This window comes from Lineus longissimus, chromosome 13 (genome assembly GCF_910592395.1).
Source record: "Lineus longissimus chromosome 13, tnLinLong1.2, whole genome shotgun sequence".
Lineage (NCBI taxonomy): Eukaryota > Metazoa > Nemertea > Pilidiophora > Heteronemertea > Lineidae > Lineus > Lineus longissimus.
This window is the reverse complement of record NC_088320.1, coordinates 8,652,396-8,679,864: the sequence shown is the minus strand read 5'-3', so window position 1 is coordinate 8,679,864 and position 27,469 is coordinate 8,652,396. Positions and strand designations below refer to the sequence as shown.

The 27,469-nt window shown below is 40.7% G+C and overlaps 1 protein-coding gene across 1 annotated transcript in view; it reads right to left on the bottom strand.

Annotated features, from left to right (window-relative positions):
- LOC135497908 (uncharacterized) overlaps positions 1-27,469 on the bottom strand; it is a 217,425-nt gene that overhangs the window by 8,215 nt on the left and 181,741 nt on the right. Inside the window, exons 2-3 of the mRNA XM_064787902.1 lie at positions 11,653-11,810; positions 9,725-9,857 (exon numbers count right to left, since the gene is read on the bottom strand). Coding sequence (XP_064643972.1) covers positions 9,725-9,857; positions 11,653-11,802 — 283 coding nt within the window. The 5' untranslated portion in view covers positions 11,803-11,810. The remainder of the gene's footprint in view (positions 1-9,724; positions 9,858-11,652; positions 11,811-27,469) is intronic.

Genomic DNA, 27,469 nt, shown 5'->3' with positions numbered 1-27,469 from the left:
ACGCCAAAGTGGAAAATGTTCAAGAATTAAATCAAGGTGTATTCAAATTCCTTTTAACAATATTCAACACTTACGATTAACTACAACATGTACAATGACCATGCCAACGGTGGCATTGGCAAACAAACATCCTTCTCCAGTCACACTTTTGACTGTCAAATTGTCAATATTAAGTCTTCAAAGGTACTCAAAGGGCATTATACTTTGTGACACAGGCTAGTTCCACCGTTCCTATTCTAGAGGGCGCTACCACTCTCCCAACTGCGGAGGAAGGATTATATGCTGTGTGGAGCATAGATCAAAATTGTGTTCCAGGCACTGAAAGGCTGGCATGGCGCCATCTAAACCATTGCAAAAAGGAAACTGTGCCACAAAAAGTACACCTAGATTCCCTTTAACTAATTTCGACAAAAGCACACTGTAACAAAATGCCATGAATATGATGTCCATTTCTGGCCATGCATAGCATGTAGCCCTGACGCAGTGGATGGCATAAACAAAGGTAGGCCTACAGAGATTAGATTTTGGCGGCTGTAACCATTAGTTGATTAAACTGTGTCTCTAGTTCACAGCAACATCGATTATTTCCCCCGCAGCTCTCTCTATTGACGCATATTCCGATTATTTTCGGCCATTTCATTTCGGCTTTTATAACTAACATTTCGGAACTGCAGGGATAACAATGAGCAGAGTTCAAACTGGCCTTTTGTTTTCCACTCAGTTTCCTTTTGATCCATGATGATAAATCTACAAATTGTCTCTTGGAACAAACTGTTGTTAATTTTTATGCAATTCCTGCCAAAACAAATCCCATACGTTTTACAATAGATTGGATTGTCAACAGATTTGTCTTGACAACAGACAATTATATTATTCCGCAAAATTAAATTATGCTATATTTGTTTTAGGTTTTTGTGTATTCTATTGCAAAGTCCAAGTTCTATGCCAATACACACCTTCTTTCACCATATTGGATTTCCCCATAATCCAATAGAAAGCTTTCTAGCATGACACACCACTGGAGAGATTGGCCATAATTACTTTGTTTATGCCACATTGACAGTTCCTTTGTTTTTCTGCTGGCCCTGTGCAGTGTAGCTCATGAAATGTTAGATGGTTTCCTGTTTTAGGAATATAACTGATAAATCATGTGTATTTTTAGATTTGTCACGGACAATCCAGAAAAATCACGGAAAATCGTGCCCTTTCCTCGATTTTTGTAGTTACCAGTGATTCGTTGAGAAAAAAGCAAAAAAAGCGTTTTAGATAGCCCGAACAATTGCCAATCCCTAACCCTAGAAAAAATTATCAAGACGACAATTCAAAAAAAGACATTATTTTCAAAATCACATTTTTACCTCCGGCACTGGGGGTATATATTTACCAGGCACATAAAACTATTAATGGTTATTGGTGCATTTTATTGGTGTTGGTAGACGTCTTTAGTTAAGGCCTGAAAAAAAATTCGTAATCAATATAAATATTGATACATATTGGATTGGCAAGGTATCTGGGTTAGGCCTATGCAAATGGCTGCAGTGGTTGCTACTACAATCATTCCATCCTTAGCTTTTATTTTGAATTATGAAATATTTTTAATTAAATTCGCCTGGTTTGAGTTTGCTTGATTACTTCTAGACTATGCGTTGCACATTATATAAACGTCATGTTATTTGACAATAAAAAATGTTGCAAGAATCATGCAAACACCGAGGTTTTTTTATGCATTTTTTCTCCATCTTAGGCGCTTTTTCGTTCCACCTTCTTCTCTGTTCCTGATACCAAAATAGTGAATTGATTGACGGTATCATTGGTCTTTGATCCCGTTGACGGATGTATTTGTCTTTGCCTAATATTAAAGGAATTTGCAGCTTTTTAGGTCAATTGGTTTACTCTTCTCCTCTTTCATCAGCGCACTATACTTCTGAAAGTTTTTGACGGTTTTTAATTTGTTTTCTTACCCATTCGTTAATGTTCGCCCTCAAAGCGCCAATGAATTCCCAACGCGCGATTTTATTTCCCGATCCCCGAAGCCGGCAGAATTCCGCGACGTCATTTCGATTTCACTACATCAACAGGGTAAGTGATGAGGGCAATGAACGCAAGAGTGTTGTTTTGCCCATATTTTTTTGGGCGGAGTGTGCATGTTTTTTTGAAGCCAAGGAATGAAAAGATGACGAGTGTAAGCGGTGTATTTTTATGTCTTCAAACATATTCGCCTCCAAGTTTGATTGGGGCTCTCCCCGATTCGCTAAGCAACAATGAAAAATCTATATCTACTCCAAGGCGACAGAGATTACGTCAAGGTGTAGATACATGGCTCCAGGCAGACCTTTGCTACAAGTACATCGGTCCACATGGAGAAGATCGACGCTTGGAGGGCTAATTCAGGTCTAATCGGGTCAACATCGGAATAGCGTGATATTTCAGTCAGATATTGAATCCCGGTTTTGTGCAATTTGTTGATGGAAACTACTTATATAGATAGGGATGTGACTGGGCAGCCGACAGCTTGTATTTGTAATATTGCCCTCTATAATACCAACGGTCAGTGGAGAAACATATCCAGCAGTAGTACCAAAAAAACATCTGGCTTTAGTAACAGCGGCTAACAAATAAGATCGTAATTGTTCGCTCTGTGTGTCACTTGTTCACAGGAACTGCAAATAATGACATTGGACGGTCATTGTTGACCAACGGTATTATACTGGTCGTCTAATGGCTGACGAGTTAGCCACCTGCCAGCGATATCAAACAAGAGGGAGCTGACGTGTTTGTTTGATATGCACACAGCGACCACTTATTCTCTTAAACACTGTTTTACTACTCTCGTCAATAGAAGATGTGCTCTGCTCCTTTGTTTGGAAGATCTTGCAAATCCCCGATACGTCATTGGGAAGGCCAACACATTCTTCGACCTCCTAATCACGATGCCGAATAGGGATAGGCGTTCCTTTACATGCGTTGGTCCCCATCCTGAACACTCGGTACTTATGCAGCGGTCAGTGTGAAATATGTACCTACCCTACCCTACTCTGCAGGGTGGCCCAGAATTATTTTCCCTCACACAATGGATACACAACAGAATTCTATTGTACAAGGGAAGATAATTATTGGCCACCCTGTAGGCCTAGTACCCTCTAGTATCTACGCGTCATTGACACCGAATTGACGGCGATGTATTATTCATTCGAATATGTGATACCGACTATTTTTTGGCGATCCATCTGAAAAATATGCTGAAAAATCGTCGATGCCGTGGGATTAACGGAATAGCAGGAGCGGTGATTTTCTGGCGATCGTAGGAATTTGTGCCGATGTTTAGGCGAAGTACGAAACGGCGGCCCGGAAATATTGTCGAACTCTGTTGATTATGCGCGCAACACATATTGTGCGTGTGTTACATCCTTGATATTCTCTCATTAAGGGATGTTGGAAGGACAGTAGTTCTTCTAGTTATATTAGGTGACGCGAATTCCTCCCGTTCATCCTTATTACTTGAGTGATCTAGGGTCGAACCATGTACTACAGAATTGCAGCAGAGGTGGTACCTGGTGATGATCGGGTCACGCTAGGGGATGTATTGTCGAATTCTGGACGAACTTAGTATTTTGATGTGGTGATAAAGGGTCGATCATCGCCTGAACGGGGGGGGGGGGGTACCCAGTTCACATTGCCCGCTGAATAATGGCCGAGCTATGACATGAATAAACCACGCTTTCAGCGGGATTGCCGGGGGTTCTCTAACATCACAACACCCACGCCGTTCGATAATAAATGTGTACAGTCTCAAAACTACATTTAAAGGGTCAATATCGTCCTGAACTTCCAGCGGTATTGCCTCCGTAGCCTCCGCCCATACCACTAAAGAAAGACGTGTAATTTTTTTGTATCGCGCGCCTTACTTTACGGTGCACCTCGCCCAAATTTGAGCTGTCTCGGCCATATGCAATGTACTCCAGAATGTGCTCCAGAATACTCACTCGTTGAGTAATTGGAGCGCTTTACAAATGCCAACATTGATTGATTGATACACAATCTCTATGCGGTAAATTAAGCAGCATATGGTGATCCCACTTTTCGATCACACAGACCTAACTCTCCATGGTAATAGCTGAATTTCAAAATTACCTAATAGGATTGGCCCTTTAATCTTGTCTAGACACTGTGTAAGTTTCAACGTAAAGTTTATTGTGGTTTTTGAATGAGACACAAAAAAGCTACTCTTGTCGAGATATCAGACCGCTGATCGAGCGATAGCGATGGTCAGTGGCATCGATCACACTAACTTGTTACCATTGTGTCTACAGCGATGCCCTTTATGAGCGAGTAATAACCGATCAACTTCAGTTGGAATAGATTGCATACAAATACACGATGTACCTTTCGTCAAGGTATTGGACGCGAGTTGTTTGTAAATATATAGGCATTTACAAACTATGACGTTACATGCCGTAGCCGAGAAAGTTAAAAATAGCTTTTTAAAACGCCAGATGTCGCCCCTGTCAGCAAACCTATCTCAATTACCAGAAAAATTATCTCAAATACCAGCAAACCTTCCTCAAATACCAGCAAACCTATCTCAAATATCAGCAAACATATCTCAAATATCGGCAAACATATCTCAAATATCAGCAAACCTGTCTCAAATACCAGTAAGCCTATTTCAAATATCAGCAAACCTATCTCAAATACCAGCAAACATATCCGAAATATCAGCAAACCTACCTCAAATACCAGCAAACATATCTCATATATCAGCAAACCTATCTTAAATATCAGCAAACCTGTCTCAAATATCAGCAAACCTATCTCAAATATCAGCAAACCTACCTGGTAACATTGATAATATGCCATCATTTGCACTGAATTTTGGTGTTAATTTAGGCTACGTTGTGGTGAACGCAAAAATCCAAATTGTTCCTGTCCATATATAGGACAAACCGGCGGTGCATTTTCCTTTATATTTAATGCAAATCATACTTGAAAAACCTCACCAGATGAACAAAACGATACTTTTGTTGGAAGTCTCCAAGAACACATGTTTCGAACTTTATTGAATAATTTGTTCCTTTCACAGGACAGGCCAGTTCGGCAAACTAGAAGGCCTCCCTGACTCAAGGCAATCTGCGGAATTTATTCTACAGGGTGGGGATCAAGGATCGTGGAATTTTGTGCTCTGTCATTTTATTGCAACAAGTTCTTCAAAAAGTTCGAATATTTGTGTAAATATATTTTTCAATTGACCAATTACATAATGAAAAGCACATGCAATCACCCACCTGCTGTGCCTGTCATAACGTATGATAGCCTTGAGTCTCCTTCAGGATGATATCAATACTCCCACGGAAGAAATCGAAGAAGTCTTGCACGAAACTGCGGCAAAGGTGCTAGAAAAGCCAAGGAAGAAATAGCAACCCTGGATCATAGATGACCTTCTAGACCTCAATAGACCATAGCTAAATAATGAAGATAGGCTGAGTGCAGAGGCTGCATGACAATACCACATTGTCAACAACACCATCCCCACAGGAATGAGCAAGGCTAATCATCGAGGAGGGACTGACTAGAGGCGACGGCAAGAAAACGTATTACATTGTACACCCTGAAGAAACTGACACTGCAGCAGAAGGCAACCGTCATAAACGATAAGGGCGGCTGCTTTTGTACCGAAGATAGTGCTATCCCCAAACGGTTGATAGAGTATTGCCAACAGTAACTGCTTACAATAACGAGCTTAAATCAGATTCTCCCGTCCTGAACAACAACCAGCCACGGCAACCCGAAGACAGCAGCTACGACCAGATTCTACCAAGAGAGCCATCCCAACTTTATAGTGCGGGAAATCTCCCGGATCAGACAACATCCCTGGTGAACTTCTGAAGCACGGTGGTCCTGCAAGGGTGAAGGTGATGACTGCACTTTGCCAGAGGATTTGGGCACGAACGAATGGCCAACATAATGGAAGCAATCCCTCGACATCACAGGCCACTACCCAAGAAGGGTAACTTGGGCTCATGCCAAAACTACTGCACCATATAGTCTCATCAGCTATCCCAGCATAGTCATGCTACGCATCGTGCTCAACGGGCTCAATTAAACCTAAGGTTGAGGAGATATTAGCAAAAGAACAGGCCGGATTTAGGAGTGGAAGAAGTACAACCGAACAATCTTCAATATCTGCTGCACTATTAAGACTCGGTCCCATTACAGAGAAAGAAGGCTGCAAATACAGGTTAGACTCTATCGGTCCCTCTTCATGAGCATCCCTATCTTCCTCTACGCTGTGAAAACTAGACGACAACTGATGAGACATAATGCCACATCCAAGCATCTGTCTTTGAGATGAAATGCCTGTGAAATCTACTTGGGATGTCCGGATCCTGCCTACAAAGAAGAACAAGTATGTCAGTCCGACAAGAGGTTGTGGCAACATGCGTAACAAACGAGACAATCCTTGCCACTGTAAGGAGACGGAGGATCAACTGGTTTGGGCAAGTTTGCCGACACGAATTGCTTGCAAAGACCGTCTATAGCAATGTACTGTTATGGATCGAGGGGGAAGCGAGGAAGACCGAGAAAACATGGATGAACAATACCAAAAAATGGACGGCCTCACAACACCACAACTCATCCCAAGGCTGGTAAACCCTCGGAACTGACAAACACTGTCCGCAGTAGAGAGGTGTCCCGATAAGAGAGGTCAAATCGAATGGAAACAAGCTATTTGGGACCAAAACTAGCGTCCTTAATAGAGAGGTTGACCTTAAGACAGAGGTGTACTGGATGTTAGACAGTATAATACAGTTACCCTAACATAATTTGTACACGATGAAGGAATTGCATTATTTCCAACCTAGGTTTTAAACATTTATTACGGCTATTCATTTCAGAGCCAATTATTACTTCATAAAAACAACACTGTAATTTAATCAGTCTCGCAGTCATCGGGAAGTGATCAAACAGGCCAGCGGCTATAGCGTCTTTCAGCGATTTCATTCCTCTTAGCCTTGCTTTATACAGGGCGTCTCAAAAAGTATACCCTCCTTGAATCATCGATTTTATGTAAGCTCCTAAATTTTATTTTAAGTGTATAGTATGTTTTTAGAAAGAGCTGATTTCAATCCTTTAATGATACTCTAAACAGGCATCTATTTTCATGGGTGAGTCAATAACAATGCATATTTTGAATGTCAATCATTGCATTGTTACTGACTCACCCGTGAAAATAAATGCATGTTTAGGGTATCATTTAAAAGAGTAAATCCAGCTCTTTCTAATGACATACTACACTTGAAATAAAATTTTGTAGTTTACATACAATCGATGATTCAAGGTGGGTATACTTTTTTGAGACACCCTGTATATGTCAGGTCAGCTTTATGTCAACATGGCCCGAATGAGCAGCCCTGCTCCAATGTTCGTACTCCTGAAAAAAGCCAGGTGTAGATGTTTCAGCAAAAGGCATTCTAGATTCTATTGCCAGGAAGTTGCATTAACGACTTCGAAATGGTATCCTTTTTAGAGGATTCCCCTACTAAAACATTATGAGGTTCAGTCTTTTTCACCCTACGCCATACACAAATATCGAGAAATGAAGTATACTATTTAAAACCAGTGGTTATTATACGTGGATGCCACTACAGGAGGTTAGTGCCCTAACAATGTACGTCAGTTGCTCGAAAAATGCATCAGTTCTGGTCAAGCATTAAAAAAAAACGCATGGAAAAGGTTAAAAAAAGGCATTACGCCATCAGTGTATTACAGTGTAAGTAGTTTAGGTTTGGTTTATAATGGCATTATCACAGAAGCCAGGGTTAAATATCGCAAGTACAAACTGGAATAGTCAACAAGTGGGCGATAGCCCAATTTCGCTACAACTCCCGAATTCATGATCCACGCCTGACTGCAAACCTACTGATGTGTACTAAAACGACTACTCCGTAACACATTAAACACTATTTATTTCTAGATTGTTTAATAGATCACTCCTGGAATACATTAAAGTTCTTTGCGCAGGTCAATCTTAAATACCTACAAACAAACAAACTTGTACGCATTCAAAACCAAGCAGCTTAAGGTGCTACTGCTATAATCTAGCTTATTATACAAGGCTTTAGATGGGTAATTCCTCAAACGCCATCTTAAACAAATATGGATGGGCTGCTGCAAATTTCGATTTGTGACGTCAATTTGCTCTTAATCCGCCTTTCTGTACGATCGACCGATTAAGAAAGTAATTCATCCCTCTTATTGTTCCATTTGGAATGATTTACCAGCCGACATTTTAAGCAGTCACCTATACATGATAGTCTTTCAACGCCAGATTTATGCACATTACTTCAAGCAACGTAGTATATTCGGAAGTAATTACAACTTTCGAAAGATTGAAACCCAACGCACTTGTTTTACACTCGGCTAAACAACTGTAAAATATGATCTCTACTCACGGTCTTACAAAGCGACGTGCTATCATTTGATGATATGAGACGTATTTTTAACAAGCGTGGTCTTCCGCTCAACACTTTTTTGATTTGTTTTTCGGGATTTCATTATCTTCCCTATGCAAATAACTGTAACCCTACTTTGTTCACCTCCGTCCAGGTATTTATCAATGAAATGTCTTGGGGACATTGTGCTCACCTGGGATCTTTTAGTTGCAGATGAAATGACATACAGAGGTTAAATTGACCTTTATATATGACAAAAAGGGGAACTATCAATGACACTTTTAGAGTTTGACCTCTGTGAACTTGATAAACTAGGTCACAATTGATTTAAATTGGGTCAACTTATACAGATAGGTGTCCCAATATAAAATTTGAAGAATCTCAGAAAGTAATGAAACGTATCAGCTTCAGTGGAATTTTAGAGTTTGACCTTTCTGACCTTGGAAACTAGGTCGAGGTCAAATGCTATACGCTCTATGCCAATCTTGATCATATCGATCAATGATGCACCTTTGAGGATCACACAGTGAATATGGTTTCCTGATATAACTGACATTGAGTTTTATGACCTGACCAACTTACACTGAGAAGTAAGTCACATTGATCTGAGTTTTGGTTAATTACAGATGCCCAATAGGTGAGTACATATCAAGTTTGAAGAGTATAGGACAATTAGTGACGAAACGTGCTACCTTCGCAAAAATTGTTGACTTTGACCTCTGTGACCTTCAACAGTAGGTCAAATCAAAAACCCGTACATTATGTCATAAAGTCTTATCAGGAGTATTAACAGTAAACATTTCATTGTTCTAGCTATCAGCGTTCATGAGATACTGACAAAATAAGGTTTTCAAAGATGGCCGCCTGGAGCCCATGCCAGAAAATAGGTCAAATGGCGATGATTTATTTTGTGTCCAGTCATGATCATGTTGTCGTAAGACATCCACACATCAGGTTTCAACTTTCTTGATTCAATAGTGAGCAAACTTGCTCCTATTTTTGACGGACGACGGACCGACCAACCGACCGAAACGACGTCGGACGACGGACAAGACATGAAAAAGTAAGCTCACCCATGTGAGCTAAAAACTCCAAAAAAGATTTGCCTTCAAGCTTTTTTGACCCCATTGTAAAAGCCATCGTTTCCACGGGAAATTGGATCGCCAAAAACATGTGCACCTTCACTCTGTCATTCCTGTTGTAATAGGTGGCCATAATGTACTATGGTACGCGGCACCGTTTGTTAAATAAACCAATATATAACATGTACTTACACGATTGAGCATAGTTTCTTAAATCAAGATATGACTTCAACTGTTGTAGAAGCTTTGTTTTTGTGTTTGCATTATCCCCAATACCATTTCCGTCTGCCATATCTCTCCTTATCATAACTGTTTCAATCATATCCTGAAATGAAAATGATACTTTTAATATTGGTTATTTGATATAACGTCAGATAACAAAGTTTTAATATTTTGAAAAAATACCCTACAGTTTTGTTTTAGCAACGTATTTGGCTAATCGACCAGTCACCAATATTCGCGTCTTTTGGGGCTGTCCATGAGGGAAATACTTGGGATGACCAATGAACTGCCTCGGTAGTTTACCTCCGCCTTGACCATTGTTCCAATTATCTAGTATGCAGTGTATATACAGTGTAATTATGATTAAGCGTTATGCAGCAGTCAATCAGAACCCTGTGCTCCCCCCCCCCCCCGTCAGTCATCCGCCACCAATTAGACGCTCAGAAAGATTTGGGAGGGCCATTATTCGACATATTTTCACCCCAGGATTTCAAGGAATTCGACAGAAATTCACTTCTGCTGCAAGGGCTACATGGTCAGAATTTGACCCTTATTCACCTACATGGAGGAGTCTTTTCGACAGGAATTCACCATGTGTATAACAGTTGATTGAAAAAAACGCAATAAACCTGACACTTCATGAAAAAATACTTTCTGTCATTTCCTTTATTTCCAATGGAATTCCAAAGAAATATTTTGACTCATTGCCAGTTAGTCCAGCACATTAATACAGGTAGTAGCATTTTATTAATTGCACTGCATTTATGCTGGTGCCCAGATCAGGGACTGACTCAGTGGAAGTATTAAGGGCAGTAGCTTGTGCTTTCGGGGGGGGGGGGGGGGGGCAGTGGGCCCACATTACAAACTTTGGGTCCAAAATATACTTCATGATAAAAAGTGACCAGGCAGCAGGGTTCTGATTGACTGCTGTATTATTGGCCTTGTGGCAAAACTCCAGGGCCAGCAATCAAAGTGTCCTGGGACCAGATTCGCAAAGAATCATTAGATGTCTGTCTTCAGCGAAATTACACGTGCTTGGAATAAGAGAGATATGCGTGTGTATCATAATGATAACATAAATGTAAGCCTTCATTGACATTTTTTCTTAGGGTCTATACAAAAATGTGTTTCTGCAAGAGTTGTTAATGATGCAGCCTAATTTGACTCGTTGTTATATGGCCAAATTAAAGTCACAAAAATTCGAACGAAACAGAATGGGCGGCTGGCCACCTGGGCAGCTGACACCTGGGAAATATTAGCCTCAATGATTACCAATGGTCCTTTAACTGCTTAGGAAATCACCAAATATGTAGACTTGATCTTGGTAAACAAAAAGGCAACCAGCAATGTATGTTACGGTACCGTTATTGCGGTCGGCAAAAAGCAACGAAGACGCGCGGGAAGTTGATAGCAGCCAAAATCAGCACAGTTTCACCGGGCACCCAAATCATAGTGAAGAGAGGAATTGTCCGAAATAGATTTTCAATAAATAATTTAGAAAGCACCGTTAGAATGCCCCGCCATGCCGTATCCGGACCTAGGAACAACTGAGAACGGATATTGTGTTTGAAGTTAAGGAGCGCGTACCACAATAACTCAAGCTTCTAACATTCCTTTTTCAATCATAATGTGCCTGAATCAACAGATTCATCCGAAGTTATGAGGATATTCTTCCGCCGAGGGAACGTGCGACCGTAAAGTTGGTTCGAAAAAGATTTCATGGCACAGTCGGGTATTTTTGCCCTCCCGCAGTTAATGAGCACAGACAATATTGTAGATGACGCGTTCAAAATGCCCATCGCTCCAATACATATCGAGGTGTCGCGCCCTCCTTTATCCACACGATCTTGATATGTATTTTGGGATGAGCTTTATAAACGGCAAATATAGAATATTACCTTTATGTTTGAGACGTTTTCAGCTATTTTCATCAGCAGTGCTATTGTACTATCTGCGACTGAAGCGGCAGAACCTAAAGGTTTCGACGTCACGAAGCAAGTGCTCAAAGCCAATAAAACAATTGATATCCTGTAGTCTATGATAGCCATTGGTAAGCCTGCAAATATAAATATATGAATGATTTTATAAACTAGACCAAGAAATGCCAAAAATAAAAGACAAACAAAAAGTTGATTAAAATAAAAATCTACAACTAACACAACTTGCCCGTGAGCTGATTACATGTACATTCAGCATAATCTAATTTATGTATAGATATCACGTAGCAGGTGCTCGGAGCCAAGACATAAAATAATGCTCAAGAATTAATGAAAGATAATATTATTTCATTTGAGTTGATAACCGTGGGTTAGCCTGCAACAATACGAATGAGTTACATAGATATGGACTAACAAGGCGTAGCTGAAAAATGAAATGTTTGTACCGCAGTATCGCCAACTCAACTCAACCTCCATCATGAAATAAAGCCCACTAACGAACTTATTATTTTTGTCCAGTTGGCCAATCTCCTAAATAAAGGCGGGGCGGTAAGCTTTGCATCATTTTCAATAATTGTCAATGTTTTTTTGTTTGCTTTTGTTTGCTAAGGCGTATAACACACCATATATGTTTATGTAGTCTGTAAATGTCATTGTCACATAGTCAAATTACGGTCGGTCTGCATTTTGGTCCACCCGCCGAGCGGTATTGATTATACAACCAATGACTTCACTCTCGGTATCAATTACACAATTGGAACCGAGGTGACCGAATGGGTTGTAGGAGTAATGCAGCGGTCAGTATTTTTGTCCAGTTGGTCAATCTCCTATAAAGTAGTAGCGGTAGTGATTCCAATGACACTCGCTCTCGAAATGAAACTCACTCGCGGAATAACACTCGCTCTCGAAATGGCACCCGACCACGAAATGACTCTCGCTCCCAAAATGTCAATCGCTCTCGAAAACCAGTGCCAATAAACTCTGCTCGTCCAGCCACTTCCTCTTTTCCCATGAACAACTTTGGGCCAGAGAGATCAATGCTCAATCATTTCCTGCACCATATAAAAACGTTCTCTGACGGTTTCAAAATGTAATGTTTGTGAAATGTGATTCATTACACTAGGGTTGGTCACAACTTCTGCTCATCAAATAGTTTGCAATAACCTTATGTTTGTGTTTCAAGTCTAAGGTCATGATTGTATGATTTGCAACTTATGTTCGAGTTCTGGCGTTGCTAATTCCAGGCCTACTATCACTTCTGAGACAGTATTTTAAACCCAGTGTCCTAAGTCATACTTTTAAAATCTACATGGGTATTTCATTCTGTACACATGTTTACATGTGTAATTTCTTAAACCTTTATCTTAAGTTAATGGTGACTTTATCCTAATTTACTGGTGATGTAAGCCCAAAAATAGAATTTTAGATTGAGTTTCCTACAAGTAATTCATACTTTTTAAATTTGCATGGGTATGACATTTTCTATACCAGTGTAAATTTATTTTTATTCTTACCCTAAATTTTTACCGGTGACTTTTAAATTTTATTTGATTCCGCGACCCGATAGGCTTGACCCTTTTTTTCTTGTCAGCAAAATTAGTCATGCGGATGTATATACTGCATTGCTTACTCAGTACTACATGTATTGTACATGTACTTTGCTCTCTTTTATAAAAAAATGTCTCACCTTTGGCGCACCCGGTGTGTACGTTCCCTTTACGTGAGACACAAATATTTAGTACCGTTTTTCCAACGGATTTAAATGGTTCATGTAATTTGGTATTTGCAACTTTTTATGTTAACTTGTATTCTTGTCTTATAACTGTGTATGTATTGTAATGTGCTTTCATAGGAATACTCGATACCCCAAACATGTACACAGATCTGATGCTCCACCCGAATGTGTTAAGATACTGCACTGGAACATAAATGGTGCCACCTCTAAAGAAAATGGTCCAAAATTTGAGGACCCTTTGTTTCTAAATCAAATTAAGGGCTCTGACATTGTTTTATTGTCTGAGACCCACTCAATTACCACAGGCACTATTCAGATCCCTTGTTATAAAACTGTTGAATAAGACCCAACCATGTAAGAGCCAAACGGGGATCGGGTGGTGTATCAGTCTCTGTAAGGTTCGGCTTAAAGGAACACGTCTCAATTTTCCAGAGCAAGTCTCAAGATATTACCTGGTGTCGTTTGCATTCTACTGCTAACAATGACCATAGTGATGATATTTATGTCGCAGTAGCATACTTCAGCCCCTGGACTCTTCATATGCCAATACTGAAGTCAAACTATCCCTATGGGATACCCTAGAGGAAGAGATTTTGTATTTCTCTACCAAAGGTAAAGTTCTACTAATGGGGGACCTAAATACTAGAACTGCTTCACTTGATGATTCCATAACCTTATTTAAACTAATCTCATCCATCCGGAACTGCAACCTCAATCCATCAACTGCTTCAAAACTATTTGACCAACTGATAAAACCCATATGCACCTATGGAGCTGAAATCTGAGGCCCTGAGAATTTCTTTAAAATGGGCCAATCCCCATGGGATGCCATGTTTGGTAAAAAATTGGATCTTTCTCCTATAGAAAAACTTGATGTGTTATTTGATAAATTCACCCTTGGGGTGTCAAGACGTTCCCCTAACCTTGCAGTTAGAGGAGAACTAGGTCGCTTTCCAATTTTCATTTCCATTGCTATGGTTACTCTTAAATATTATATTCATGTCCAGCAATCTGCCAATGACTTTCCATTGCTTTCCCACGCACTGAATGAGTCTAAAGAAATAGATGGGAAAAACACCTTTTCCTGGTATTCCTTTGCTAGAAAACTATCTCATCAACTGGGATCCAGTCTTGCCAAATGTAATGTCAAAATCATCAAGTTCAAATTAAGACAAATATTTGTTGTCTATTGGAAATCTAAAATGGTGGAAACCCAAAAGGATGGAGGCAAATTGCTCCTTTATTCCAACATTAAGAGCCACTTCCTAATGGATGATTATCTAAATGATATTAAGATAAAGGCCAAAAGGGCAATATTTACTAAGCTTAGAATTGGTGACCATAACCTTGAAATTGAAAGAGGACGCTATTCACGCCCTAAAACCCCCAGAGATGAAAGATTTTGTAACTTTTGTAAAAATGATTTAAATCAAAACATTATTGGGGACGAAACCCACTTTCTCTTTAGCTGTCCCAAATTTAAGCTTTTAAGAACCACTCTGTTGTCTTCACTTCCAGACAGGGTCCTTGGGCTGGACAAAGAGAAACAGGTCCTCTATATCCTTAATTCTAGTGGTGAAACATTAACCCAAGCAGCCAACTTTATTTATGAAGCTTCTACATAGCTTTCCATCAAAACTAAAACTTCAACTTAAAGGCCATATATCTAGGTTTTTTGCCATTTTCTGCTGTGAGATGATTTCAAAAGTGTACCTAACACTTTATACAATACAGAAAACCAAATGCAATTAGCTCCATCCTTTTTGAAGATATAGCCAATTATGTGTTTGACAACTTGATTACCTAATCAGACTAGCAACTGGCTTGTTAGAGCCAGGCGGCGGGTTCAGCAAAAGTTGTGATGGAGATCAGGTTATCTGTACATGTCATGCAATCAAAAAAGCAGGAGGGCCTTAATTAATTATGCACACCTGGAAGTAATGTGTTTCATTCACTATGGTGTATTGTGTGGCTCCGAATTGTGTCAAGGCTAGCACAAAGAACAATCGAATGACGGATGGGACCCATTTTCATGAATTTCCAAAGCCAGTTGAACGAGAGAGGAGGAAGCTGTGGATTCGGAAGTGCAAACGTTTGGAGTGTTGGAAGCCTGGGCCTTCGGCCAAACTTTGCAGTGATCACTTTATCGATACGGATTATCACATGAAGCCGGATATCTGCATCCAACTGAATATTAAATGCCACTTGTTAAAAACAGCTGTTCCAACCATGTCAATTGCATTTAATGCCCGAGGCTGCTGAGGTCGGTTGTTGTACATAATGTGTAGGCCCTATTGGGGCCTGTGATACCGCATAGTGTCTTCTTGTGTTCCAGCCATAGCAAGGTGACAGCGACACAGGTCAGTATCTCTTACCATGACCATTGATTTTGATGCTCATGCTAACTCCAACAATTACCCAGCCTTTTCATGCTCTAGCTAACCCCAACCATGACCCTTCCTTCTCATATGCTATAGCTAACACAACCATGCCTTTTGATTTTGATGCTGGTGCTAACTCCAACCATTAACCATCTTTTTCATCGAAAATGAATGAGGTGGTTATACTTTTTTTGGGAGACACCCTGTAGTACACAATGAAACCGAACATTCACCCACACCAAACAAGCAATTTCAGAACAGATATAATGATTTTAGTGCACTGAGGGTAGTTTACAGATAAATTGACAAATGCAGAAAGTTATCCACTCGCTGGTCAATGTTGTTTTCATCTTTGTGCGGAGAGAAATTGCATGTTTGTTAATAAAAACAGTTAACTGCTTCAAAGGACAAGCTGCCCGGCAAGTGTGAAAAACAAGTTGTTACTTTTGGTTTTTCGGACCAGATGGAATTTGTAAAGAACATGAAATAATGTCACAAAAAGAGATTATCATTTCAATAATTTGACTTTTCATTAGTTTATTTTCTATCAGCATCAATCCAACAATAAAACAAATGTAAAGTTCGGAGCAAAAAGACCAACATTGACCTTTTTTCGTCACGTCTTGTCGAAGTGTTTTTTCCCCTTTCATTTTGAATTTTCCTTTCCGTTGCCGCCGCCACTTGCTCCAGACGCTGCCGGTACTTCGGTGCATTCCTTTGTTGAGTCTTTAGAGGCGCGTTAGGGGACGGTAGCAGTGCACGAAAAACCGGAACTAGAATTGTCATGGGTCTGCACAATTTTTTTCAGGTTCGGTGGACATGATGGATATATGCATTTTGTTTACACTTTACATACAGTGTATACGTAACCATTAGACTCACTACGTTGTGTGAGTTATTATTACCAGAAGAACTCCCCGTTCCTCCGACATCTCACGAGTTGGCCAATATTTTCGGTGCACCGTTTCTTACGACGCCAAAACATCGCCAACATTCCTACGGTTGACAGAGAATCGCCGACCCTGCTATTCTGATAATCCCAAGGAATCTACAAGTTTTCATGATACTTTTAGGACTGATCGCCAGAAAATAGTAGATATCAATTATTCGCGGAATAAGTGCATGATCATGACGCTGTCAATTTTTTTTTGGGGGGGGGGTTCTATTTAAGGACAATACATAGTATCAAGGGCAATTCTATCCAGCTGTCGGCCGCCCAGTCACCTCCAATTCTTGTTTTGATCAACAAATTGCCCAAAAAAGGGAAAAAAACGAAGTATTTTGCATTAAAAAGCTTTTCAGATGTTGACTCCGATTTTACCAGAGTTAGCTCTCCATGCATCGATCCTTTCCATGGGGAACGATGCTTTAATAAGGCACTTCCTGAATCTGATGAGGGGGCGCCCGGCCTCTTCCGCCCTAACAAGTTTTTACTTTTGTTAAGAGGCCACTGAGGATCAGCTTCGTTCACTTGCATTTTACCGCGAGGGGGCATAACATGCAGTACGAGCGAAGAGCTTAATAACATGCGGTGTTGGGTATGACTCAGTGGGGTTATTTCTTCTTGCACATTTGCCGATTTCGCATTTCGCATCTCTCGGTTCATAATAAGCCTGATTAACAAGCTATTCAGATAGTACTATAGATGGATATAGATAGGCTTGATATTTTTGAGAGAGGAGAGATTTTTTTTTGTTCGTTCAACACAGGCAACTGAATCAAGGGTTCAGGTAGAAGAAGGAGCAAGAAATTCAAGAGAGAGCAAGAACGAAAGATAGGACACTTCCGCTTCACAAGTTCGCCCCCTGTACATTGTGTAGTGCATTGATGTACAGCGGGTGAAGTTGTGAAGTGATAAAAATGCTGAAGTTTCTTACCTTTCGGTCCCTTACGCTCTGGGGATTCCTTCTCCTTCTTCTTCCTTAACCATTCATGGATATTTTCCAATCTTTTAACCGCTTACTGACCCTTGATTCAGTGACCAGTGTAGTGGACATTCCTGAGTTATAAGGCCCCAAACATTTTTTATTGGAATATTTCTGACGCGTTCGGAAACGTGCCAAAACGCGTCGGAACAAAACGCACGCTTTTTGATAGATTGTGCCACTATTGGTGCTACAAGTTATAGTACAGTTAGCACACCTCATGTTATTAACTCAAGGTGCATGTAACCCTTAATTACTTTCTATCTACCAAGTCATTCCTTATTCTCTCATCCCCACTGAGAAAAAAGCCATGCTTCATCTTACAACATCGATATAACAATGATTATGTCGTGTCGGATCTGTTATAGCGAAACCAATGTGTTTCCCGATGAAAATTGAGCCAACTTGCGGCAGATGATCAAAACGAATGAAACACCATCCTCACCACAGTTATGAGTCCTTGCTAAATATATGAACGTCAAACGAAAGTCAAACAAACTAACAAACAGAAGCGAACCTTGTTTCAAAGGAACCTCGTTTTAAATGAAACTATAAACGAAGGTCAACGAACATCGCTTGTAAGAACTTCGCTTGAAACAAAATGCCAAACTTCATTGCAAAACAATGGAACATAAATCTATGGGCATGCATCCGAAATTGTGGACTGAAATTGCGAGCCCGCCTGCAGTTTCTTCCAAACTAAGATAAGATTTCACCGATGTTTCAAAAGTTATCTTGCAAACCGTCTGAGCTGCGACTTAGCATGCTTTTAGGACACCACGATAAACCCATGATTACTATTTGTAAAAATGAACTGAAGTTTTTTGACATCGTGAACAAATCTCTCCTTGAGAATTGACGGGTCAACTCTACATTCCCGCGTGTAGGTGGTAGTCGAGCTCTCGGGAATGTTGGTAATATACATTTGGTTATTCCTTTGAATGTACTCTGAATGTGCCATTACACCCCCTCTGCACGAATGGAAAGGGATGCATTCTATGCAGCCACCGTAGGGTGCATTCTGACTGAGAGCGTCCATAGATCAGTATATAAAATATGCCGACGAAAAAGAATGAACACGATTTACCCACTGGCCTCCGCATTGTATTGGTGAGGCTTTCACCATAGTATTTTTTTATTGACAAAACTATTTGTATGTTTAAAAACAACCAACGCCGACATATCACTCTGAGTTGGTCTCAAAATAACCGGGTCCTTTGTCTCGCTAATGGGAGCACACCTAGTTGATGTCTCACGAACATTGGCAAATGCAGTGAATATTATTGTACATGAAGAGTTTATCTGTTTATCTCTACAAATCTTAATTCATTGTATTTAGTGCTGGGATTCGGACAGTGTCAGCCAGGCCATAGCGCTAGCAGACGACAGCGGCACATTTGACGACACAGACAAATTCCACAGCTAATATTTCCTGTTCTGTGGCACTCGACGTAAAATTTGCAGGTAGGTATTTCTAGATGACAACTTAAACACATTTGTTAATGGGTTTATATTGATGTAGCCGTCAAAAATAAGTAGGGAAATCAGTGTTTTTGTAGCCCTATACATAAGCTAGGGTAGAAATTGCTCGCACTTATTTCTACCATATATGTCTAAGTTGTGAAGGTCATTGCATGTGCTGTGTTGTGTATATATACACCATCAGAAAAGGGAGATTTCATAACAAGCACTTGGCTCAACGTGTCCTATAAAGTGACTTAAAATACAGTCATAGGAGGCAGACTGTCAGATGTGGACATGTGAGACACTGTGCGTCAAGACTGTCCGGTTACGCGTGAAGTGAATGGGATGCGAGTCAGTTCGATTCACTGTAAGTATAATACCATAGCGGACAGTCATAGCAGTGGTCTCAGCCGAGCAACTCAAACCCTAAATAATCGCATGTGCGATTATCTAGATTACAAAATCTCGGTTGAACTCATGGAAGGTTGCAAGGGGCCTAATGGTATTGACCTACTCCCTCTCATTTGACAGGGAACCAGCTGTTGGTGCGCATTTTGCCATGAGAACTGAGTTCTACGAGAAGATAGGCGGGAAAAGTATGAACCGGAAGGCTGGGGCAATTGTGGAGATTTCATTTAAGGTAGGAAACCAGCTTTAGAATGCCAGACACGAATTTCAGTTTTATAAACCACATGTACCTGATTTACATTAAAGTTAACACGAAATAATAATTCGGGCACAGTCGGCATAGTCCAGCGCAGAATATATTATAAAGTGCAAATTTCTTCACAAATCTATTGGCATGTCGTAGTTCAAAACTGTTTACAATTTTTTTTTATCTTCGAAAATTTTAACAGGTTTTTGCATAGTTATTCCGTCGTTTCGACCAATTATGTCATTGCCGTTCCGCGAAGTTGACATGCTGCCCAACGTTTTGTTGTATTTCCAGAGGTGGCTGTGCGGCGACGGGGTCTTCCGCATCCCATGCTCGCATGTGGGTCACATCGACAGCGATCCGGTCCTCAGACAGGATGATGACAGCATTATCTCGCCAGAGGAAGCTATCAAGGAAAAAAAGTCGCGCACAGCAAAGTACTGGATGGAGGGCTATGCCGATTATGTATGCTCTAGATTTCAGCCACACCTCTGCGTAAGTAGAAATTGGTCTTTCTTAAAATGAAAAGACGTGCAGCACTTTCTTGCTGAAGAATAGAAAGACAAATGGTGATCTGGGTATCCCACAAGCTGAGACAGATGCTACGTCTACTTTTAGCTATCAATGACGGTTTCAATGAACAACTTTGACACAAAGGGGTCAAGTTTTGCACGATTCGGAAGATCGAGAAGAAGTAATTTTATCATCTTTTTTTACCAACGTTTGATTGTGACTGTTTGATGTGATTTTAATCACAAACAAGCGGTTTTCATGATCAGCCGTCCTAACTTTCTAGTCCCTTTATACAAAGAGATGTTCCCGTCCATAGCGTGATGACACTATCTGTCCGTAAAAGCTGCCAGGCATTCGATAGCTACATTACCAATGCTGCGTTCATGATTTTCCTTCCAAAAGACCTTCAAGTACAGGTTCAGGTGAGTAAATGGCATTTACTTACACATTAACATATATTTTATGTTAAGAACGTTATACTCTTGTCATTTAAAAATACACGTGGGTTGCTGTATTTTTACAAAACCTGATGTTTGTTAATTGTCTAAACGATTGTCAATAATGCCCAAGGAGGAGAAATGTGTCTCACTCAGGTTCTTTGGAGACTTCCTGGAACACCAACTGCCCAGACTTGTGTAACATCAATAACAGCGAGAAATCAGGTAAGCCTTCGTGGTCAGTGGCCGAAGTGATCGAGCGGGGCCGGGTTCATGGTAACCGAGCAACTTCATTTTTAGCTTGCGGTCCAAAATAAGAAAACGACGTCATGAAACGTGAGACACATGTACTAGTATAGTTTCATCGACCTAAGCACGCTTCATTGAAAAAATTACTACGCCGGAACGCGACATCCTAGAGTATTGCCGACGTGCGTATTGCGCACGTGATGTTGAATAAGTGATTCACATTGGATAGGAACATGTAAAAGCATTTCCACAGGGTTCTGTCGCCCTCGGGAGTATTCACTGGCAAAAAGGCCAGTTTGTCCCCACCATCTTGCAGTACAAGTGTACACCAATTCCCGTCTCGTTCCCGTCACTCCCGTTAATCTCCCGTCATGCTCCCTTTAAACATCTTAAAAGTTAAACTTGAAACGGTTATGGAGGTACATTACATGTAAGGTCTACGTTTTGACGTTGTGAGATCGAGCAGGCGTTTCTTCTTCTACTGCGTTCGGAGTGGCGTTTCTAAGTTTAACTCTTCACTGCCAATAACGTTTTAAAACGTTATTGAAAATAAGTCGCTAAATCACCAATAACGTTTCAAAACGTTATCTCAGTGTTTCCATCTACCCATCGAAAGGAAAACCAAACTATTGATTCTACGTTGATTTAAACCTCCCGCCATGTCTTCAGAAGTGTTCTCGTAAGCATTCGGCTCAATCTCGTCCCCAGGAAGTGGGTATTTCGAGTCAGGTGAATTGGTGAAGATAGACCAATTTGAGACCAATTTGCGTGATCAGCCTGATTCTGATGGTGATAATGACCAGGCAGTTGGGGGTAATGATATAAGTAGTAGTGACAATGACTCAGGTAATGGTGTGCAGGGGGCGCAGCCTGCTGCAGTTGGGAATTAAGCTGCACGTGGCCGAGGGCGTCAAAGAGGGCCCTCAACTCCTGCTACAAAAACAGTGGTAAAAATTGCAAAAATGATGGCAAAATGGGGGAATAACTTTGAAATAGGGCTGGCAGTGAAAGAGTTAACTTTAAAATAACATTAGTAACTCTAAATGAACAACAACACAACGGGAGCTTGACAGAATCTTGACAGAATGATTACAAGAGCTTGACGCGAACGACCCGTCTCGTTCGCGGACGGTTGACCAACCGCATTATATCCTATCTGAATTTTTGCCTTTTTTCATGATTCAGTGATAAAACTTCTGTCTCACCCGAGGTGACAACAACATCGTTTCAGTAGCAGCGTGTAACAAAGGGAAAAGAAACATATTTGGACATTTAGATCACCAACCGTGTGATTGAGATTAAAGTCTTATAAATTGACATTTTCTGACTCTCCTTATAAATGGTTTTGGGATGTTTGTGGCTTCAGTGACACGTGATATGCGACATCCTGTGCACTCACTCAGAAGAATACAGGCATTGATGCAGCCCTTTGTTCGATCAGCGAACTCTTTGCAAAAAAACCTTGTCTGATCTCAATTTAAATCGATTGCAAGCAGAATCGTGCAGACCATATCGAAACAAGCCCCTTAAAAAGTACAGTCAGATCAATTGGAAATCTATATAATATTGATAAAACTAACAATTTATCGATGTTGGCTCAATGAGAATCAATGCGTAGCCATTGAAATTTCATATGTGCCTGCAAGACAACTGATTCAATGATTATTATCAATGTTGTTATGCCAATTATGACTTGCTAAATTCTGTGCCGGAGAGAAGTTGTTTTCGTGCCACTGCCTGGCCGGGGGTCTGCCAAGCAAACCTGCAACACATTCAGCGAGTTCGGACACGCCTTGAGATCACACCGAGCGTTGGAACATGTCACTTTATATGCAGTGCGCAAAATTATTTTGACTCGGGTTGATCAAGTAGGCGTGCCAACCCGGAGCTTGATCGGTCCATCGAGGTTAGTCCTATCTGCTAAACTGGCTCCAGATATGTATGTATTGGATGGGAGACGTGTTTTCAAGATGTACCAGAACGAAAACTGCCCAGTGCAACGATTCGAGAAGCAAAGTTGCGAATGAATGGAACAGCTGTAAAACACGACGCAAATACGGCGATAGTCATGAAAGACGGAAGTGTCGCCGGTAAAGCCACAATACACATGTGGAAGTTGTCGATAAACAACATTTCAAGATGGTTACAAATCGTATTAGTAACTTGCTCATTGACGTTGTCTACGAATTCGACACGGTTAAGATTTGCCCCATTATGCGTCTTTATTTGTTTGTGACATATGAATTTTGGTAATTCTTAAAATTATTACCGCATATAATATTCATATTAAGTTATATGCGTACTTCACCTTTGGAAACTTTGGAAGGAATAATCATTGTATTGCCTTTCAAAATGTACCTTCCGCAGACTCCTATTGCGTGGCTGACACATATATATATCTATTGTCCAAAGATATATGTATGTTATAAAACCAGCCTACTTCCATTACAGCATTTGTCAGTCAAGTCAAGTCGAAGGGTGGCCCTGTTGAGTTGGTAAATAAATATCTCTCCAGCTCCATTTTTACGAATTGGAACGAGCACACATTACAGATCAAGTTCTGCAGGGAAATAGGGGCCGCGCCGTACATCTGGCGATGAAATCGCTGGCGACGTGCAATCTTATCGCAAGCGATTGATTCATCAGGTACGTGGGGTGGGGTCTTGTGCCGGATTGGAATGCAATTTCGTTCTGACTACATGTCACAAGTCATGGTGTTGAAGAAATTGCAGTCTGTGATGGGAATGGATGTAGTTCCAGTTACAATAGGCAGGAGTGATCAAGCTAATACAGTCCGAGCAAGCGAGCGCGACGCTACGGCCCTATAACATACAGCACCCTTACCGTAAAAGTGTCTTCGTCACAATCGCAAGCATGGACCTGTTATTCATAGGTCCGCGATCGCTTCGGTTAGGATTCCACTCTTGCTTCGCTCGGTGACAGTGGTTATTTGGTGATAACTACATGTACACACTGTTGCGGTGGGTTGACAACCTTTGACGATGCTACCTACATCTCACGGGTAATATGACATTTGCTGTGACCGATCGTAAAATTTCCGTGTGGCAGTGACTGCCACGGGAAAACACTGTTTGTCAAATCGCACCTTCAGTAGGTGAGGATCGGCGCATCCTGGAGTACTACGGGTCCTCAGCGGTTTTGGTGCCGCGTCTGTGGTTTATCGTCAAACATTGACGTCGCGACAGTGATAGTTTTCGTGGAACAGAGTGTATTTATTGAAGATATGCCAGAGAATATTATGACGGCTTCTCAACTGATGACCAGGCGATCTGGTGACCGAGACAAATTGCTTGTTGCAAGTGATTCGATTGCGAGATGTGCGGCTGCCGCGCCGTTGAAGGAACCAGTCAACTTTTATCCACCGGGAACCTTACACTCCGGATCGGACGTAGTGGACCTCCTCGTCCTACATCAGAGACAGTATGAATATGATGGACTGCCCGGTTACCTCCACCCAGAAACACGGCCGGCGTACCCGTAACATGGAACAACGTATTACCTGTGCGTTGGTTGGGTTTTTGGCTGCGACATCAAGGGTATATATATCATGATTTTCCTGTCTATTAATAGCGACAACATCCTGAACCTCATGGTCTAAATCCCCCTTCGAATGGTCTAGGTAAATCTTTAAATCCCAATGAGATGCGAAAACATTTTATGATCTTTAGGCAGTAATATCGAATGGCTCACTTCGGGAGCTGATGACTCAATTGATAACGATATCGGCAGCGTCAGGATCAAAATGACCACAAAGACTTTCGGCCGTGCAAGTTATAGATATGAAAGAACAGTCTCGTTTCGAGAAAGGCACAATGTGTTACTGACCTAATGCCTTTATTAATTTTGATTTTTGGCATGCGTGAAATGTCTTGCCATCACTCGTGGATCGAAATCCAGTTTTTAAGGATAATTGCAATCCACATCAATTTGATTTCAATTGAAAGCATCATTACCATGAAATACGCACAACTTCTAGTGAAATCATTTAACCCGGATTCGTACATTGAGCCCTATCGCGCAAAAACCATTTTGCAATGTTCCGGGAGATGCTTTTCACAATTCCGGGCAGCGTCTTTTCTCTACCATTACGAGATTGAGCTGTGCGTACCCCACCAATATCTCTTTTCAAAACCAACCGGAAAGACACACGAAAGGATTCAAATAAACTTCGGGTTTAAACTCATGATACAAAAGGTAAGTTTAAGCTAAGCACAAAGCGGAACTTTTTCAGATTCGGTATCCATGGAACTGAAAATCACCACTCAGATCCATGCTGAATTCCCGGCGATGGCCATTGGTCGCGTGAAATTTCTCTTTGTGGGTGGCATTCCAACAAAAAGGGCCAGGTACTAAGTACAACTAAAATTACACTACTGTCCAGACGCAGTGGACCGGTCTCGTCATTGAGGATAGACGATTAGGATGGCGAAATTGAGTGCAGAGGGGTCAAGACTTAGATCAGATCAATCGCAGTTCGAGTCAGAAAATGCTAAATTTGAAGATATCGACTCTAACAAACCTCCCACTCCCAGGCCAACCAAATAAACCAAAATAGGCACCTCTTCTCCTCACACTGTCGAAAAACAAGGAAATGACAGGCAAGTACCAAATTTACCCTCTGGTCAATTAGTTTTGAGAATTACTAATGGCAGCGAGTAGTTTTAGTGCCTTCCAGAAGTCACTGGCCTTCATAAAATTGCTCCCTCTCCAAGGAATTTTGGAAGAGAACAAATATCAAGCATTCATTCATCTATCTTCAATTCCTTTTTGTATTCTCTAGCTAAGACAGGAGGTTCCTTCGTATTTAAGGACAAGATTCCTGTGCCAGTCCCGAAACTAAATACATTGTCGGAATACTACATATATTCTACAAAGAACCTGTTGGTACTTGTAGCGATTTTCGACAAGAAAAGACTGCATTCGAGGACAGTTATAAAAAGTTACAAATGGGATAATACAGTGGACAAATCCGGTTATCCATATAGGGTCGAATCACAGTGTACTTTTCAAGCTGCTCTGATTAGTAAAGATTTCAATGGTTACCTTATTGCAAGAAAATGGAGGGGATCAGTTTTATCTGTGATCGATATTAAGGACTGCAAACTCTTGGCAAGCATTGATGACGCAAGTGGTATCAGTTTTATAAGAATCATAAATTTTGCTAGAAATGAAACTACATGTAATGCACTTATTCTAACAAATCATAAAGGGTGGCGATCAAATAGTCTTTACTACACATTTAAACTTGAAATACGCAGAGCAAATTTAGATAAACAAAAGCACAAAATGCGACTCCTTCGACGTGTAGAAATATGGCCGAGAAGAGCCAATTATGATATAGTTTACTCTTTTCTGTGTAAAATGCTGAGATGGACATTAGACATTTTAGTCTCAGTTCGGTTACAGCCACAGAAACCAGAGACAGCTCGGTTATGGCTGTACACGAAAGTGAGCAATTATCAAAAACGTATTTTACTAATACCTTATGTACTGAAGGAATCATTTCAAAGTTTAAGATTTATTCATCAGTCAAGAAGTCACATAATATTTGTGGCAGCCTACAGCACACCAAATACAAAGAAGGAGATAACAGTGCAAAGTTTTGCGCTGAGGAGTAATTTATCAAAGACTTCCACAATACAACCAAAATATCACACTCAAGTGCACGTACGTGGTTATCTGACCATGGATACAGAAGGACACTTGTTTACCAAGTACTTTAGTACAGGTGCTGATATATTTGTCTACCAATTTGTCCCAGAAATAAAAAGAATCTAAATGCATATGGCCAGTTATTCCGAGGTAGGCAAGATTATGTTAGCTTTTGAAAACGCCAGATGCCGCACTTCCACTCAAGCCGGCAAGCAGGACCTGTGACAAAACTTCTCTAACAATGCCACCTGATATTCTTTATTAATTTTATTAAGATATTGCATCAAATTGAAATAACCTACATGCATGTTACTGCATAAACAAGCATAATATCTCAAAATATATCAATTGATGTTGAACTCTCTTCAAGGTGTTTTATCTTTACAACAAAGTACTGGTTAGTTCAGTTCACAATAAAACAGTCAAATAAGCTGTGGTTTTCCTTCACACGTGGCTAGTCTGTTTTTAGTGAGGCATGTAGTCAGTGATGTCAAACGTATGGGAAATTTCACTTCTAAGGGAAGGGAGGGGGTCAAGACAGAAGTGATAAGAATTTTACTTCACTACCTTGCTCAAAGGTATTTCTGAGACAGTCTGAAATGATTTCAACACTAAAGTCTTGTTTCTTTTTTAAATTGGGACATGAAATAATCAGCGACAAGAGGAGATTGTTCAGCAACGCCATCTATCCTGCAAACCACTAAGAGAAACAAGAGGCGTCGGCATCCATGGTCTTGGGCATATCT